At 37.3% G+C, this 18,119-nt stretch overlaps 1 protein-coding gene across 11 annotated transcripts in view; it reads right to left on the bottom strand.

Moving 5' to 3' along the window:
- DLGAP2 (DLG associated protein 2) overlaps window positions 1-18,119 on the bottom strand; it is a 402,991-nt gene that overhangs the window by 36,250 nt on the left and 348,622 nt on the right. For all 11 annotated transcript variants that reach the window (XM_027690133.1, XM_027690134.1, XM_027690136.1 and 8 more), the window contains one exon: window positions 17,505-17,724. In XM_027690133.1, the coding sequence (XP_027545934.1) occupies window positions 17,505-17,724 (220 nt within the window). The remainder of the gene's footprint in view (window positions 1-17,504; window positions 17,725-18,119) is intronic.

The following is an 18,119-nucleotide window of genomic DNA, read 5'->3' as shown; positions in this document are numbered from 1 at the left end:
TTCTGAGGTTGTACCCACATGGGATAAAGCTCATAAGAGAAGTAAAGGAAAATTTTTTTTTCCACTTCTTATCATCTGAACTGTGAGCTCTGTATGGATACAGTGTATTAAGAAAGTAGCATCACTATACTGGAACAAAATATTATTCAGTAACTTCTTTATGGTATGCCACACTTTAACCTCTTAAAATACTTCCCGGTGCACTGATTGGAATTAGGCAAGGTTGGCACTGACTTGTGTAAGAAGCATATATTTTTAAAATTTCCACAATACAGTTAATAAAAGGAAATTCAAGGCATGTAAAAACCGTTATAATATATGCAAAGCTACTAAGACTTCGATGAGCAGAGCAGTAGTGAGGTTGGTTTAACACAGATTCTGTCTTGCAGCATCAGGCTTAATAAAACATCCAAGAAAGCTCTACAGATGCAGAACTGTGCCAATACTGCTTCCTTACAAAATTTTAGAAATTTCATAGAGATTAATATGTAGTCATTAGTATCACACAGCTGAATTTTCTAATTGTCTAAGCCCACTATACTCTTCTGGTACTAAAAAGAGCATTTCTGTAATGGAAGAGTATTTTTCACAAAGCACATATAATCGTAATTCATAAAATTAGCAAGTGATAAAAAAATGCATTGTGATATGTCTGTCTGTGTTCCTGTGTGGAGAAACCAAGTCCAAATAACTTCTTGTATAGTTACGAGAAGATAAAGTAAATTGCTTTGTTTTCCCAGTCCATTTTGTGACTCTATGATTCTATGATATTGATAATGCTGAAATAACACAACATATACAAACAGAGTGACTGAATGACTTAAGGAAAAAGTTTGCCTTTTTCTGGTGTTACTAAATGCATTGACATTGCAAGAGCGACTCAGGTAACCTTGGAATTGGGATTACTTGAGTCCAAAAAGGATTCTACAAGAATTCCTCTTCCCATCACACAAATACAGGCTGATGAGTGCTGTGCCTCTCCAGTTGTGCTTTTTGATATAAGGATATGTTGCAGCTTTCTAGAGTGAAGAGAGCAGCTTAGGAATTTATTAACACCTGGGAACTGCTGAGCCTGTGTCACCAGGCCAGCATATGTGAAAAGTGAGCCTAGAGAAAACAACTTTTAAATACTGATTCTTGATAATCATAAATAAAAGGGTGGTCATATATAAAACAGAGCAAGGCAGAGCTGGGAAGCAAAGACTTTCATTTAAAGAACACTTTGAATTACTACTGATGTTGCTCAATTCTGGTAAAGATTTAAAGAGAGTCTTGCTCTGAGATAAATTGCTTTAACAGGGTGAAACACGTAAAACACGTGAAGCATGCTCTTCAGATTCTAAGACTGGGCGTTTTTTGAAGTGCCATTTTGTTGTCCTATCACCAATCTTATCTTCTGTCACTTTTGTAACAGCAGTTAAGAAGAAAGAGAACCTGAATATTTTTAAGATGCTTTGGGGAATACAGAAAGTTCACAGAAGAAGGGAGGGGCTGTAAAGCTTGGAAATTAGGATAGTGTCTAATGAGTTCAAGCAGTGGCTCTAAGGAATGCTTCCAATAAGGCAGTAGCCATAAAGCCATAAAGCCAGAAGCTCCCTCACCTTCTCCCTGCATATGTAGATGCAAGTGATCAAAGTGCTGGAAAAAATTAGAAATAGAGGCAATGGGGTGAAATAGGGTGAGTGATATCCAGCACAAGAAGCCAATTTTACCTATAACATAAGACAGGTTATCACTGTTGTAACTACTTTACTGTTTTTTACTGTCTGTCTTCATGCAAAAGAATAGCAGTGAATAATGAAACATATGGTAAATGTGATAATGAAACATCACAAGTAAGTATATCCCTACTACTTCGGCAGCGGATCACTTCTCTGTCTAATGAATATAAATGTTAAACTTCTGTTGCAACCCTTCATAGCTAACTTAATCTTCATTTACATTTCTAAAAAAGAAAAATTCTCCTTGTGGCAAAACAAAAACCACTTGCTCCCCCCCCCCCTCTTTTTTCCCCCTCCAGGATTGAATATTTTATTCTAGAAATTTCTGATTCTTTCAGTGTGGTGACATGTTTTAAAGCCATCAAGTATTAAAGTAACTGCAGTATTCTGGCACGTATTTGATCATGAACACTAAACAGGATTTAAAAATCCCAACAAGTAGAAGAAATCAGAAGAAAGACTGGAAGCTTGTGAGAAATTGGCTACACATTTACAGTGAAATATGGCAGGAAGAAATACGATTAATTCCTAAGCTACAGTCACAGAGATCAAATACTGAGCAGGGAATAAAAAAATCCATCTCTACACAGTTAATGAGTTCTTATCTGGAACAACAGTTTCAGAGACACAAAAATCTGGGACTAATTGGAGACTGACAAAATCAGGTGGAGACATGCATTTGTGAGGCAAATTTTGCCACCAAATTCTATTTACTTTAATCATTCAAGTGGTTCTAGTAAAGTAAATAGGATAACTTTGGTGAATAATGTGACTAAGACTTGTCTCAGGCAAACTTGGTATATGTTGCTGACTTAAAAGATGACTACATAATAGATTAGGGGTTTGGTAAAGGAGAAAGTAACCCAGTAATCCACAGTTTACTGTTCATGCTTGGGTTTAGGTCTTCAATAAGTATTGTCTTGAATAAGGTCTGAAGCATGAAATGTTTTGTCACTTTCAAATTGTTTCCATAAATAATTACATCTGTGAATATTACAGTTATCAGCAGTAACATTTGTCTATTATGTCCAATTCTTGGCCCTGGCGCACATTATATATGGGGAGAAACATTTCCTTCTCCTAATAGAAAATGAACTTCCTTTTTATTTATCACCCCCTTGGTACGCTGGTGGACAGGAGCTCCTGTCAGCTTTGCATCATTTGCTGCTTTGCAAATTTTATTTGCCTCTGCAGTTATTCATTCAAAGCAAGTATATAAAACCTGAGTGCTGCTTCGTGTCTTCCTCCTTTTTTGGTGCATCATTCTGCAAACTCCAGAGCTGTGGCAGATTTTGTCATCCCTACAGGGAGGGCTGGAGCTGGGTAATGCAGACCTGGGGTACTGAGTCCTGGCTGAGGACAGTGCCCCAGTAACTCCATCCAGGGCACTAGTGATGAAAGCTGAACAGGGAACAAGAAGACTGGTGTGGAGGATCCTCGCCTTCAGTCAGAACAAGCTGGGTGTCAGAGGCACCATGACAGTGAGGGATGAGACCCAGCACGAGGCAGGGGTGTGCAAGAGCAAAGCACCAGGAGGGCAGAGCTGCCACAGGATGGCTTCAGATTGATTTAAATTGTGGACTTCAGCAAGCCTGCTCCATGTTCAGACATATAAAGCATCAATTCTGGATAACCTTCAGTTATTTCTGGTGCTCATGGAAGATGACCAAAGATTTCTGATTTCTTTAGTTTTCTGAGTAGTTTTACTGTGCATATCCTGAACACTCCTGATATTTCTCTCACCAGTGCTGCTGCTGAGCAAAGTAAAGTAAAAGCAACAGCCTTCTGCCATGCTGTTTGTAAAATCTGTAGCTGCTTTGAAATGCAAAGAAAAAGAAAGTAGATGACACAAGAGGTAAATGTCTCTTTCATGAATAAACTAAACACAGAAGGGATTATGAAAGAGAAGCTAAAATTTTCCTTCCAGTTGTATTTAAATGCTAGCTTGATATAGAAAGCAGAATTTATTTTTTGCCTATTTTAATAGAGTAGGGAAAATATTTTTTAAAGTTAATAAGATATAGCCTATCTCCATCTATTAGTTTCTAATAATCAATCAAAAATTATAAAAATGGTAAAACCCAGTTCTAATTCTAACTCATATGGGTATTTCAGACTTCCATTTGAATCAAATTATTGACTGTTCAGGTACTTGTCCCACTTCAACATAAATATGTGCAACTGGCTCCCCTGGATTTTTCTTTAAGGAAGAACGTTGTTAGAGAAATAGAGAGAAAACAAAATGGTTCTGTGCTGCTTCATAGTGGAGCAGATTAAATAATGATGCAAACCAGCTATAAATTGTTCAGGAGAAGTGAGCAGGTATCAATGCAGCATAACATGTATTAATTCGTTACCCATCAGGAAAAAGTGTAAAATGTCAAATTGGTTTCGTAAGGATTGATATCTTAACTGCCAGATGACCCACACATATACAAGATTGTATCAGTGCTGAATTTGACACACAAGTGGCTACAAATGACCTGTTCTGTAAATCACATTCATTCTGCTTATGTGCTGTGTGATGCTAGCCAGGCAGCACCAGTCAGAACCAGAGTATCAGGCATTATGGCAATACCACAGAGTAGCCAGGAAGACAATCCCAGTAACAGGATTTTTAAAAATTTAACTGATATAGCTGGAAGCAGAATATCCCTCTTAATCTACACTGCATTTGTCTAAACTTGCTTAGGGTTACTGTTGATACAGCCATAGAAATCAGACAGTTACTCTGCCCCATATTTCAGTGCCAACACAGTTTGTACTAGAAACAAAATAATTCAATTTAGGTATAACTTCGGGTTAGCAAGAGATATTCGCCGACAGAAGGCAGAAGGAGGGATATATTTGATGAAATAGCAGCGGCTGTAGATTACATTCGGAACACCTTTCAAAAGGCAGCCTTTTAATAAATCACCGCTGTTGGTCCATTTGCAAGATAGAATCACCTGAAGGGATTTTACAAATCAATATGACCATTAACCACTTAGTCAAAATAACATTATTTAGGCTGAGATCACAAAGTTAACTGGATGATGAATTTACATGAAAGCACCATCAATTAAAGGAAATGGTTGTCCCTTATGACACACGGCAGGAGTAAACTGAATTTTCTGTTTTGTAAGGAGGTTTCTTCAGAAAGAGGATAATTACTCTGCAGGGAGTGTGGAACTGCCCTGGAGGCACAGCTCCCAGGGGCATGTTGCTGCAGGCAGACAAGGCTTCTCTGAAGAACCCCAGCATCAAGACACACACAATGGCACTAGATCTTCTGCTTTGCACAGGGAAGGTGAATGCCAGCCCTGAAACCATTTCAGAAGAGGAAAAAGAGACCTTCTCATAATGAAAGGCCATGATCAAATTGAACTCTATCAAAAGAGTACTCAGTTATTGAGATAGTCTTTTGACCATGGTGTATACTGTTGTAGCCAAAGGCTTTGAAAGTCCCAGCTAACATGACTGTTCTTGAAAAGTCCTGAATTCTCTTCACTGTGCTTCATCCCGGTCGTTACAACCTCTGAGTTACTCTTAAAATAAAAATGTATGTATGGATGCATGACAGTTACTTCTCAAAACAAAGAATGATGAACATTAAAAGACCATTAAGAAATCAAAAGTGACTTTGGAGAAAAAAAACTCAGACACTAAAAGAGTTTATTTCTTACAAAAAGAATCAATTGCTTGATGATTTTTCTACCAAACCAAGGATGTAAAAAATAAAAATACAAGTCCCTCTTTAAAAGAGAGGGGTTTGGGACACATCTCTTTATATATTTCTTTAAAACTTCCATTTACACTGGTCTTCAATGCCAAACACTATTAAAAGGAGATGGCAGTGTCAAACAGGTCAGTTTAATTGTACAAAGGAAATCTACTTTCCTTATAGTCAAATTCTGAAATGTTAGCAAGGGGTTTCCTTCTTGAATCAGCAAAACCTTTAAAGTTGAGTCATAACAATAAGATTTAGAAATGCTTAGTTTTGACATGTGTAGCCTCTGGTATTTAATTACGAAAAAGTATCTGTTAGAAGGAAGGGGAAAACCTTAAGGGAAATCAGTCTGTTTGGATCCAACTCTGCCATTTTCAATGTGGGCAATCAGTGGCTACCTCAAAGACCTACACTGATGATTGGACTCTATTTTCTCTTTTCAATGCTGGAGCAGTTTGTGCTCAGGCTGCACACTAAAAAAGCATGGTTTGCTCCATTACCTGACCCTAGGCATTGCTACCTGAATGTAAATGCAAGTCCTTCAGAGTACTTCTCAAACACACTCACTTTGCACTTAGTTGAAACAGCGGCTGTGTATGAGTGTAGGGCAGGTGAGGGAAACGTCACATACAGTCCAGGGTTCTCCAGCCCTTTTCTTTGCTGGTCCCTGAATAGGTCTACACCTTTGCTTGCTGCTCTGGTAGTGAAAGATCCTGTAAATTCTGAGGGCTTTCCATGTTCAAGAGTTTCTCCATTTATAAGGTAATTGAGAGCAGGGTTTTTGGTTTTTTTATTTTTAAGGAGATTCAACCTTGCAAAAGTAGTCATTAAAACTTACCAATGTCATACTGTGCTTGAAATTCAAGAGATAATTTTGGCTTTAATTAAGATAATTCTTCTAATTGAATTTTGAATAATTTTCCCTTTAACATAATCAGAGACATACTTTAGTTATTAACCTATCTTCCTGCTTCTTCCCTTTTCCCATTCAGCCTTCCACAATGAATCCTAGTCAGTAAAGCAATCAGAGAGTTTCACAGTAGAAAGTCTTGAGCTTGGATATCCGTGAAAAGACCCTGTTTCTTCCTTTTCAGATTAAGCAATAAGAAACAGTGATATATTCAGAGTGAAAATTTTATGAGATATTTTCTTGGAAAGACTGTTTATACCCAGATGAGTTTTACCAGCACAGTTTATATGATGGGCTGCATTTTATTTATACCACATAACCCAAAGCATTGTCTGGGTAGTAGGCATCTATAACTTTATAACCTTTTTTCCTGTTGGATCATTTTACATGTCTTATGATTAGGTAAACCTGGATATTTGTTACACCCTAAATCAGATGTGGTGGTCTTATGTTGCCATAGCCCATGAGGGCAAAATGCTGCATTTATTCTGTGCCAATATTTTAAGTAAGGTCTTTTAGTAACAGTGAATTACATCATACCTTCAAGACAGTTTTTGAGAACTATACATGGGAATCCATCTCACCTCACATTAGTCACTGAAAAAAACCAGTCATCCAGGACTAAGTTAGTTGTCTGATGTCTTTTAGAATTCCTGTGAGAAAAAATAAGCAATTCTGGTGGCAATTCTCACCCATCTTAGATGCTTATTTTACCAGGAAATGAATCATCCTATGCTCTTTTCTGTCAGCCATAAAGAGAATAAAGGACAACCAGCTCAGATCACGACATCTAATTTTGAAAGTCACCATCCCTGGAAGTGTTCAAGAAACAGCTGGGCCTGGCACTTGATGATATGATTTAGTTGACATGGTGGTGTTCAGTCAAAGGTTGAAGTTCGATGACCTTGGGGGTCTTATCCAACCTTAACAATTCTATGTTTCTATGAAATGCCCAAAGGGGTGAGATAAACTCCAGCCAAAAGCTCTGTCACTGTAACAGAACAGGTCTGCACTGGGACATAATCACTCCAGTCTTCTGTTCCCTGTGTTCATTGAAAAGGTGGGAACTTCCATCTCCCCTGCTCCACATCCCCTGTGAGCTGGCTGGTAAAGCAAACCTGAATGGAATTTGCCTGCATTAATGACTGAAACATAATTTTCTGCTCCATGATCCTTTCTGCTGAAGCTACCACATAGCAGCCAGTACTAGGTTGGCCCAAGGTACCTTTCTAGCTTCACAGAGGTATAAAAAGCCACCCTTCTGTATTTCTGTAGTTTTTAAATTAGTTGCATGGTTTTAGGCACTGGACTAGACCATGCTGTTAATCCCACTGCAGATGTTGATATTCAAGTCGGTGGAATCGGACCAATTCACACCAGCTCAGGACAGAGGCCATTATACTAACATATTGTTTACATAGACAAGACTTGTGCTTCTTATATGAAACTTTTTAAACAAGTTTTTCAAAATAGCATATCACCGAAACACTGCTGTCAAACAAATTCCATATAAAAACTATTTTTTAAGTGACATCTATTTTTGATATCTCTCTACTAAACAGAATCTATATAGCACTTGTGAAAAAAGACTGAAGCCAGTAGTATGACACGTGACCTCAATTAGAATTTACTGGGGTAAGGCAAAATTATTTTTTAAAGGCAAAGTTGTTTGGTTGTTTTTTTTTTTTAATAAAAATAAATCTGTGCATGAATCAGGTTAGTCTCAATATTCAGAGTAGATCCCTTTAGGCTTAAGTTCTATCTGATTAAGTAAAGCTATCTGATTTTGTACAGGAAACTAACAATTAAGTGGAAATGTGACCACTAAATTTGGAAAAAGCTGGAGCCCAAGTACACAGAACAGTCTCTTAGGAGATGAAAAATATAAAAGGAATTACTGTAACCAAGTTATTCAGTGTGCAAGATGTTACCTCCATATTGAGGAAACTTAGGTCTGTAGGCAGCTCCATGTTACATAAATGATAAAATCTGTTTTGACAGTGTAATTAATGTTAGTCTCAAAACAGAAATGCAAATCAAACAAGACATCAAGATCAGAAACTGTAGGCCTTTGCCAAAATTAAAAGAGATGTGGGCAACACAAGCCTCATAGATTGCTAATGGACTGGTTACAAAGGGTTCTATTTTAGATCAGTTAATTAGCAAGAAATTATAGCCTAACCAGCATCCTGTAGATGACACAGCAAAGTGCTGACAGCTGTATTGCTCTTCTAAACAGTTCCTATGTGCCTCTAAAATACTGCATGAAAAAAAACCATCTCAGTTTTTCAGTTGCAGGAAGGAAAAATGTTCCTTTAACTATATTTAATTTTCAGAATGTGTGTGCAGCTTTTCAGGAATACAGATTGTATTTGTCACATCATCAAAACAGTAGGAGAGAAAGAGAAAAAAAGAGTTCCAGAAACTAAAAATCACTCTTATTGTGCTACTCTTTTCACATTGAAATAAAACAGAAAATTTGAAAATGGTTTTCAGTAGAATTTCCTCTTGAACTCCTACATACTCTTCTCATTCAATTCAATAATTTCCATCAGCCTCCTAAACTCCATCATGAACATATTATGTAGGCTTATAATTGGTTTTGGTTTTCTATTTTCTATTTTCTTTCTTACAGTAACTGTGTGTAGCTTGTGATTTTATTTAACTTACAGTAAGGAATTCTAAGCTGAATAGGATGAGAAAAACAATTTGCTCATTTACCCTCAAGGAAATGTTGCATAATTTTAACACTACATTATGATAATAATCTGACATTAAAGAACTTAAGTGATTACAAAATATTTTAACTAGAGATAATTTAATACCTTTAAATAATTAATTTAATCCACAGAGAGCTACAAGTCTGGACACAATCTCAGAGTGCACTTTTTTGTCAAATCAAATAATCATTTTACCCAAGAAGCTGATGGATTTGGTATCAGTGTCAAAACCACTGCTAAGAAAGCTACTTGCAAGCTCCCAGCTCTGTATTTAGGTGAAGAAAATGATGCTGCTGTGTTTTGATCTCTCAGCTCTGTAAGTCAGAGAACGGCTCTCTCAGTTATCCTTGTTTTCAGTGGGACCAGGATTTAATCTTTATTTTCATCCTATAAAGTAATTTGAATAGGTTTGACTTTTGCCTCAGATTTATGAAAGTTAGCTAGCTATACAATGCTATCATTGTAGACTATTTTTATAGGCAACAGAGAGAAACAGGGATGTCTACAGGATCACTTCTTTCGTAACAGATACCAGTTCTAAAGGAGACATATATTCATTGGTTAAAATAAGATAATAATGTGGCTGCCTTTGACAGTTACATTTTAGATATATGCATCATGTATAATTTGTGAGATGAATTTTTAAGACTGAAATTTGTAAAATTTTTTTAATTGTGGGAAGAAGACAGAGCATGGAAATATACGTATTTTTCTGGACACAGGAATATCCCCAAAGGTAAAGAAATGCATATAAAAATCATGACTCATTGATAAGTCCTTGATATTGTGTTTTCAGTCTCAGAAAGCCAAGTGATAGGTTAGTCTCTTCAAACTCAGTGTCTTCCCTAACCCTGGATACCCTCTAGTTGCCCTTGAGGAGTAGTAGTGAGCTGCTTGGATTGCTCTGGTATTTGCGGTTTCCAGTGTGTGTATATTTTAATGGACTATAAACTGAGACTGAAGCTTAGTCTTACAGTGAATACAGACTTTGTTGGTAAGTATCAAGCCACTATTAGGTAACCATAAGACACCATAATGTAGGTTAGGGTTTGTTGATTCTCTGTTGGTGCATAATAAGATTCATACACTGTATTCAGCCTGAGTCAAACTCACCAAAATATAGGTAAATAATACCTTTTCAGAGATTCTAGGCCTTTCTGCCTAACCAACCGCCTCTTGTCCAGAATGATGTTATTCTCTTTTAGGTCTTGTGTGGATGTCTCAAATGGTACCAGCCAATTGTCTTTGAACCAATTGGAGTTTGTTGTCATGGGAACTGAGACAACTAGATTGCACAAAAGCTTCTATGTTTAGTTGCCTTGATCTGGAGGCAAACCCCACACCATTCAACTAACCTGTCTAGTCAAAGGCTAATTCTGTCTGGTTATGCCCTAGGAATGTCACCAGTATCTTTATTTTCTCTGATCCCCTGGAAAAAAGTATTTCAAGTACATTTTAAGTATCAGATTTATCAGTTGCCTTTCCAGGGTAGACCTCAGTCTGAATAAATTTCCTGACACAGAAATGGATCAAATGATGCCTGCATACCCAGCACAGCAAGCATTGTAGTTCCAGTGCACATATAATTTATTATGGCTCCTGACATATATGCCTGCAACAAAAAACCAGGATTGAATACATGCGCGGCTTCTGAGAAGGTTATTTTCATTCATGGAAGAACCCAGAAGGAGAAGTTCTAGCAGGAGAGGGGTCCTGCCTTTTTTCACTGCAAGGAAGCATGATGACCTGGTGCTTCCAGACTCTCCCACCTTGTGAGCTTCCCCCAGCTGCACAGACCCACCAGAGGACAAATTCTTTTGGCAACTTCAGGCTAAATAACTGGGCTGAGATTTATGTCCGCCACTGTCAGCTTCTACCATGTCAGGAAGGCTTCAAACACTGAGCAGTGAATCACCTTCCTCGCATGTTTTTTTTCTTAGAAATTCTTTTTCTTTTTTTCCCATATAATACCATACAGAAAATGAAACTGAGAAAACTCCATGAATAGAATAGCTTTGAAGCCAAATTCTGCCAGGGGAGGGACTATGGATGTCCTTTTCAATAAAGAAAGAACCAGCTGTCTGGCAAATCCAATGAGTTACGGATGAATTATGTCAAGCACAGAGCAGGAGGAGCAAAGGAAAAACACTCATTACACATTTTTTAAACTAACCATAGATGGAAGTCAGTGCCTTCATTTTTTATCTCTGTGTCTGAAGATAATCTGTACCAGGGAGAATGAAAATTATGAAAAACTCCTAGCTACTGCTCCAACTGTTTTCATGCCTCATCAGCCTGAAGAGGCCAGGCAGCCCCAATTAGCACAGTCTTACTCCATCTCAGGGAATCCCAGGTTTATGAACAGTTGTGATGGCCCCTAGCCATCCTCTGTTGAACTCCTTGAACCAAAGTGTTTGTGTCACCTTCATCCCAGTGGCTCCCTGGGCCATTTCCACCACATAGAGCTGCTATTGAACAGCAGTGTCAGCATAGCAGCAGAACTTCAACACGTTTAAAAGAATTAAAAACTAATTATGCCCCCCAGATACACCCAGAACAATGAAAATGGTGTGTGCATATCCAAGTGTATGACTAGGCTCATTGTTTGTCAGTATATGATTTATTCTCACAGTATAGGCACATAAGTTGGCACAGCATCAAAATATTAACTCAGGATGCCCAAGTGCTCACAGAGATATATAGGGTGTGTTTCCTGCAGAGAGTTAGAGTGTCAGATAATTCCATGGAGCCCCAACAGTAATTGAGCAAAGTCAATAAGCAAATTATAATCGAGAACAGAGCCTTCTATATCTTATTTGGACTCAAGGTTTTGTGGTTTTAAACATACCTGTTGTGGATTCCACTGCTAGCTGTTACTTAGCAATGGATATCAGAAAACCCCTCTAAGACTCTGCATTTATTTCTATAGAGGGAACAGAAGTTGTGGAGATGTTACTTCATGCATACACATTCCTCCGTTTGGCTGGATTTTCCTAGTCACAGTGCATTGGATTAAGAAGATCCAAACAACCACCTGGATGAAGTATCTCATACTTGACGAAAGAAAAAAACCCCACACATTTATTGATCATAAACAATTTTTCTTTTAGGAACTGAAGAGCATTTTTTTCCAATTTTTATATTTAGACACATTTATAAAATTCCTTCTGAGCTTTCTCTTCTCCAGGCTGAGTAGTCCCCACCCTCTTATGCTTTCCTCATGGGAGGGGTATCATATGTAGTAGCGCCACGACTTTTGTCTGCCTTTGGTATCTTCATATCTTGCAAAAAAAAAAAAGAGAAACCAACAAAAACTAAAAAAAAATATCTACTGCCATTACTGTTCAGATAGTAACCAGTGAATCAGCCCTTTTAGGGTCTGCGGGGCATTTGTGCTATGGAGCAGTACAATTTCTCTGTGAAATATCAAATTCTCATGCCTTTATGTTTGTAAGTACTTGACTATGCAATCTATTTACTGGCAATGAGAGTTTTGTGGCTAAATATCAAACGTGCTGTAAAAATTCACCATATGTATGCCTTTATTTGAAAAATGGAAAGCTGAAAATAGCTTTAAGTCAGGAGAAGGGAAACCTGCAATTCCTCAGGCATCCTGAGTAATTGTATGAGCTCTAATTGAAAACTCTCTCATCCAATGTGACCTTGTTTGAATTAATTGGTTTTGAAATTAGTGCTCAATAGTTCAGTAAACGTGGAATTCTCTGAAGTTTACTCATTGCCAAGCACAGTCCAACTGATTGAGAAAAGTGGCCAAAAGACAGTTCTCTGCTTCTCATCTTCTTCGGTGAATTCTTTAGCAAGTATGGGCTTAGCTGAGCTACCTACTATGAATCAGATAAAACGGGGTGTATGCACAATTGACAGAATCCTTACGGTAGGAAAACATTCAAGAGATTTTCATTATGCTATATTTTCTAGAGAAATAAAAAATCATAATGGAGTATACTGGCCATTTAAGGCTAGTAACTGTGTTCCCTGAATTTAGCAGTGCTTCATGCTAAGTTTCTCTCAAGATTAGCTGGAAATCCTGAAGTGAGAGAAGTGACCTTGGACACTTAACATAGGAGAGAAATCCAGGATGCCTTTACGTACCCTGACCCCCTCCCCATTGTGCTGAAGTTCACAGGTAGTTGTACTTTTTTGTCATTAATCCATTAATCAAAAACCACTGTTGTAGCCAAAAAAAAATGGGCTAGTAGTTTTAAGAAACTGAAAATGATTCTATCTTTTATTCATCAGCATAACACCCAAAGAACTTTACTCAGGCTACTCAGTCCGTGCTTGTTGCTAGAGAAGGATTTTGTACATCTGACTGAATTGCATATTTAGTATTTCTGGCTTAGCTGTTTCAATTTGCATATAAAACCAATATACACTGAGAAGATATCCCATCTGATAGGTGAGCATCCTGAGCAGCAGCCTAGAGAGGTAGTGTTTCTCTCAATAAAGGTGAAAGTGTTTCATACAATGTATAATAATGCCATCAGGAGAAACTATGTGTGCCCCCCACATCCGAACAGACGATAACTTGTTGTTCAAGTTAGCCAAAGGTACAAATACCAAGTAACTCTCTCTGTCAGAGAAGGGATTTTAACATGTTCACCTGTTTCACAAAAGACCATCCTAACTGCTACCTCCGGTACCATTGCAATTCAGAAAGTATTTCTGCATTCACGGTAAAACCAAACTAAAAAACATGTGAAGAAACATCCTGATATATTCTATAACATATGGAGTGAGTAATATAAAGGACTCTCTCTACATATAGAACTTGTAACAAAAATAAGTTGATCTCAGACAAACAGAAAACAAGGGAGAGTAGTTAGCATCTTCCAGATGTCCTCATTGGTTGTTTTCATAGTATAGTCCAGTGTTGCACCAGGGTATTTGAATTACTTTTCAGTAAGAGAATCCAGGTTTCGCAGGTGGGATAAAGTGCACCGCAGCACTGCTCCCAGCCTTCTGCACTCTGTTTCCCAGTAGGACTATATAGCCAGGGCTCACTGCAGGCTGAACTGGTGGTGATACAGATCCAGTACCTCAGGTGGCTTGTGCACCTTCCCACAGCATTCTGCCACACTCCCCAGGTGTTACTGGGAAGGAGCTTGCCAAGCTGACCACATAGTGAATATACGTGCAGACATGCTTAGACAATAGGGAATCAGTATTACCTGGGAAAGTGACCCATTTTTTATGAATTCTTCCTGAAAAGTGAAGCATTGCTTGTAGGAGTAGCAGAGCTGTAAGGAAGTAGCACTTAGGATGACTACTGCACCCTGTGACTTTCCATTCAGGAAATTACATGTTGTCTGTGATGGAGGGACGTGGTGGGAGGCAGCAGCAGCTGGAGCTGTATTTTCTCAGCTGTGCATCTGACAGCTGCGACTGGATACAGTTCAGAGACAGAAAGCATATGCTGTCACTCAGGGCTTTTAACATCAAGTATTTTTTACTGGGTTCATTATCTCTTCACAAAACGATGGCTAGAAATGCCCTAACCACAACGAAACATGAGTCTCACCAAGGGTCACACAGAGCCCAGGTCTAGCTTTCCCTGCGCCAGCAATGTGGCTGCCTCCTTTGCACTGTTGCTTGTCTTGCTCATTTACACCTGGGGCAACAGGGACTGCCCTATGACTTGTTACATGGTCGCTTTCAGAGGTGGAGAAGACTGGTTCCACAAGTAATTAAACTATGTGGATCTGTTCAAAAGTTATGTGTTCTTCATTACTATAGATATTAGCAATGAACCATTGGGCTAATCTCTGTGAAGTTGAATACAGTTAAGAAGAGTTACATACTGGTAGTTCTTTTTCCATCTATTAGAAAACCCTGTTAGCAGAGTCCATTAATAATGTCCCACATAATATTCATTATAGTTGCAACCTTTCTACCTTCTGAAAGCTGTTAATGCATCTAGCAATATTTTAGGAAACTGCATGCTGTAAATATATACTCTATACTTTTGTAATTGAATTCATAGATCAAATATTACATTTTTTATTTTAGGTTTATATTTTTAGTTACATAAATTAATTTTGAGCTAAGCCTGTGTGTTATGATTTAATTGCTTCACAACAATGATAAAAGGCAGTCATGACCTATATCACTAAATTTTGCACGTAAAAATTAAATTGAAAAGCCTGTTAATTTTCTAAGAAATTACTTTAGTTTCTTTGCCAAGAAGAGTTTGTTACATCAGAAGCAAAAAAAGAATTAATGTAATGTAATTTTCCCAAGAATTCAAAAGACTGAATTGGAACTGAAGGCTGATACAAAACTCTAACCTTTTTGACATTTATTTGAATGAAGCCCATATAAATGCCAAATATCTGCCAACACCATTTTCACATTTCAGGCAACTGCTTCTTTTACAATTTTCAGAGAGGGATGGAGAAGTAAGACATTTTTTGAATTATAGCAATGATAGGAAATGAAGTATCTCCCTCCAAACTCACAGGGGTTGAAGAGAGAAAAATAGAAGAATTACCCCTAGAGTAATCTTGTTTAAAAACAAGAACTTATTTGGCAACTGAAATTTCTGATTAAAAGTGAATCAGCTAATCCTTACTCTTTTGTAAAACAGAAAATTATTTCTAATTTAAATATTTACCTTATATAGAAGCTGAGGACAAACTTGCTTAGTGGTACAGAGATGATATATTGAATACAGAATCACACTCAGAACTGTATATAGTCCACAAGCCTGGAAACACTTTTGGATCAGGAAAACACCTCAAATAATCTTTTTTCTCCAGAATGTCAATATCACCTCACCGCAACAAAGAAGAGTAATTACATATGCGGTCAAGAAAATCTATCTGATAAATCATTTCTGAAATGAGGTAGAAGCTATGCGCAAAATGAAGGTTAAAGTTTTCAAAACCACAGCATTTAACCATCAGCCTGCTAATCAATGCAAAACTATGAAAACATTGTGATGCAAATATACTTACTACCTAATCCTGTGCTTTCCCAAACATATTCTCTTATTCAGCTTTGTCATTCCAAAGTCAATAAAACAAATTCCTTTCAGTGAGAATTTTGGGCTTATCTAGTATATAAACTCAAGACAGCTTAGGTTAAAACCAATCCACTTGGACTGGTAATTCTGAAAGTAATTCTGAAACTATTCCAATTCAGTACCTGAAGTCAGACACCAAAATAAGTATCTATTTGTGTCTTTTGTCATGGAATGTGTCTTCATAACGATCACACAGTGTACTATACGATAAAGACGAAAATTAGTCTCTGGGGTAGCAATAAAATCTCATTTTGTATTATGATAGCATTTCTATTAATCAAAGGACAGAAACATCCCTAGAGGGGGCACTGTAGGCCACAATTTCTAGTTTTACACAAAGTTACATATAGCAATTAAAATACTATGCTTAAGATAAAATAACATTTTATGCTACTTCTGGAATGCAAATGTATGTTATTCAACTGCGGCTTACTTCCTTTCTAAGCTCCCACTGTTCTGTTATACAACAGATGTGTCAAACAAATAATTTTAAAAGTATTTTTATATTTTTATGTGATACATTTTGAGCTCATTTTTACCTTGTGTAGATGGGTAGCCTGCATTGCAATTTAATAGTATGTGGATAGGACAGTATTAATTAGGAACCGACATTAACGTATTTGGAAACATAAAAGTGAATTTGCCTCACTTAACAAAGAATACATATTTCCTATAGATTTCATTTTAATTATTTAACTGCTCTCTGTGCAATCTTTTCTCTACCAACACATGCTAATACTCTAAAATGAATAAAGTTACCATCTTTGCTAAGCAACTATTAAGAGAAAAGAAAGTTGTCAAAAGAATGTTAAAAGATTTTAACAGTGTTATAACAATGAATGCAAATTGTTACTGATAAGTAATGGCAGCTGTCTGAAACTCGCCATAATGTTCACAATTCAGTGTATTGATACAACTGGTTACATCTTGCCTGGAAGTAATTAATTCCCTTTTAAATTAATTGCCTTCAAGTGTTTAGACCAAATAGTTTTAATCTTGCTTCTTTTTTCTCTTGATACTTTAAGGACCTAAATTAAAATTACTGCAACTAATCTCATTTAGAAGATCAACTACTTGATAGATAAATCACAGACATGTCTAACAATATCTAAATGATACCATTTGCACTTGTATTTTTATATTTGCACCTAGATAACTGTATGTACGGGGAATGGAGGTCAAAATTCCACGTTCATTACATTATGCATGCAGGATTCTTCCTGGAAGGAGCTTATTCCAAGATGTAGCCACAATGGTACAGTATTACAATCTTAAGAATAGTGGTATCAAACACTCACTACACAGGGAAATTGTTTACAGTGTCAAACAACCTTTTAGAAAACAAGATGACATATTCTCACATGCAGAACAGTGGAAAGGTCAGTGTAGATTTGCTTACCTGTGGTTGACCTGATGGTTGAGGTGATGTTGGAAGATGTCAGCGCGGGTATACATTCATCATCTTGGGAATAGCCTGCCTGAATGGCACGCAAGTAACTGTGGCTTCTTGTTCGGAAACATCCAGGGAGGTCAAGGGCATCCATTGCCTGAGCTTCAACTTCACTAAACACTGATTCACACACCGATTCAAATTGCCCATTAACCTCTGCTTCACTCATCTGAATAAACAACAACAATGCATTTGATTTTTGACTTGCTTTTTTGTGATCATCACGGCCTCAACATCTCAAATGGACACCTGTACATTGATGAAGAACTGTTTTAGCAAATAGTTAAAACTTAGTAATCCCTTCTGATCACATTCACATTGTTTAATGTACATCAGCTGTTTACATGTATATATTAAGTGTATCACACATGCCATACATTAATTTTACATTTAATATATTTTGGCATAGATAGAGGATTTACATAATTTAATGGTAACCAACAAGAATACTCTGGTTTCTGTTCTCCTGTCCTGGCAGATCATAGATTTCTATCAGCACAAACATGCTGATATTAGCTTCAAAAGATGAAGGTGGATTGCTTGGGCTCCTCACTTATCAGCAAA

This window comes from Neopelma chrysocephalum, unplaced genomic scaffold, assembly GCF_003984885.1.
Source record: "Neopelma chrysocephalum unplaced genomic scaffold, ASM398488v2 Primary Assembly neopelma1_80b, whole genome shotgun sequence".
NCBI classification, from domain to species: Eukaryota; Metazoa; Chordata; class Aves; order Passeriformes; family Pipridae; genus Neopelma; species Neopelma chrysocephalum.
The sequence above is the reverse complement of the archived record's forward strand: the minus strand, read 5'-3'. Positions and strand labels throughout refer to the sequence as shown.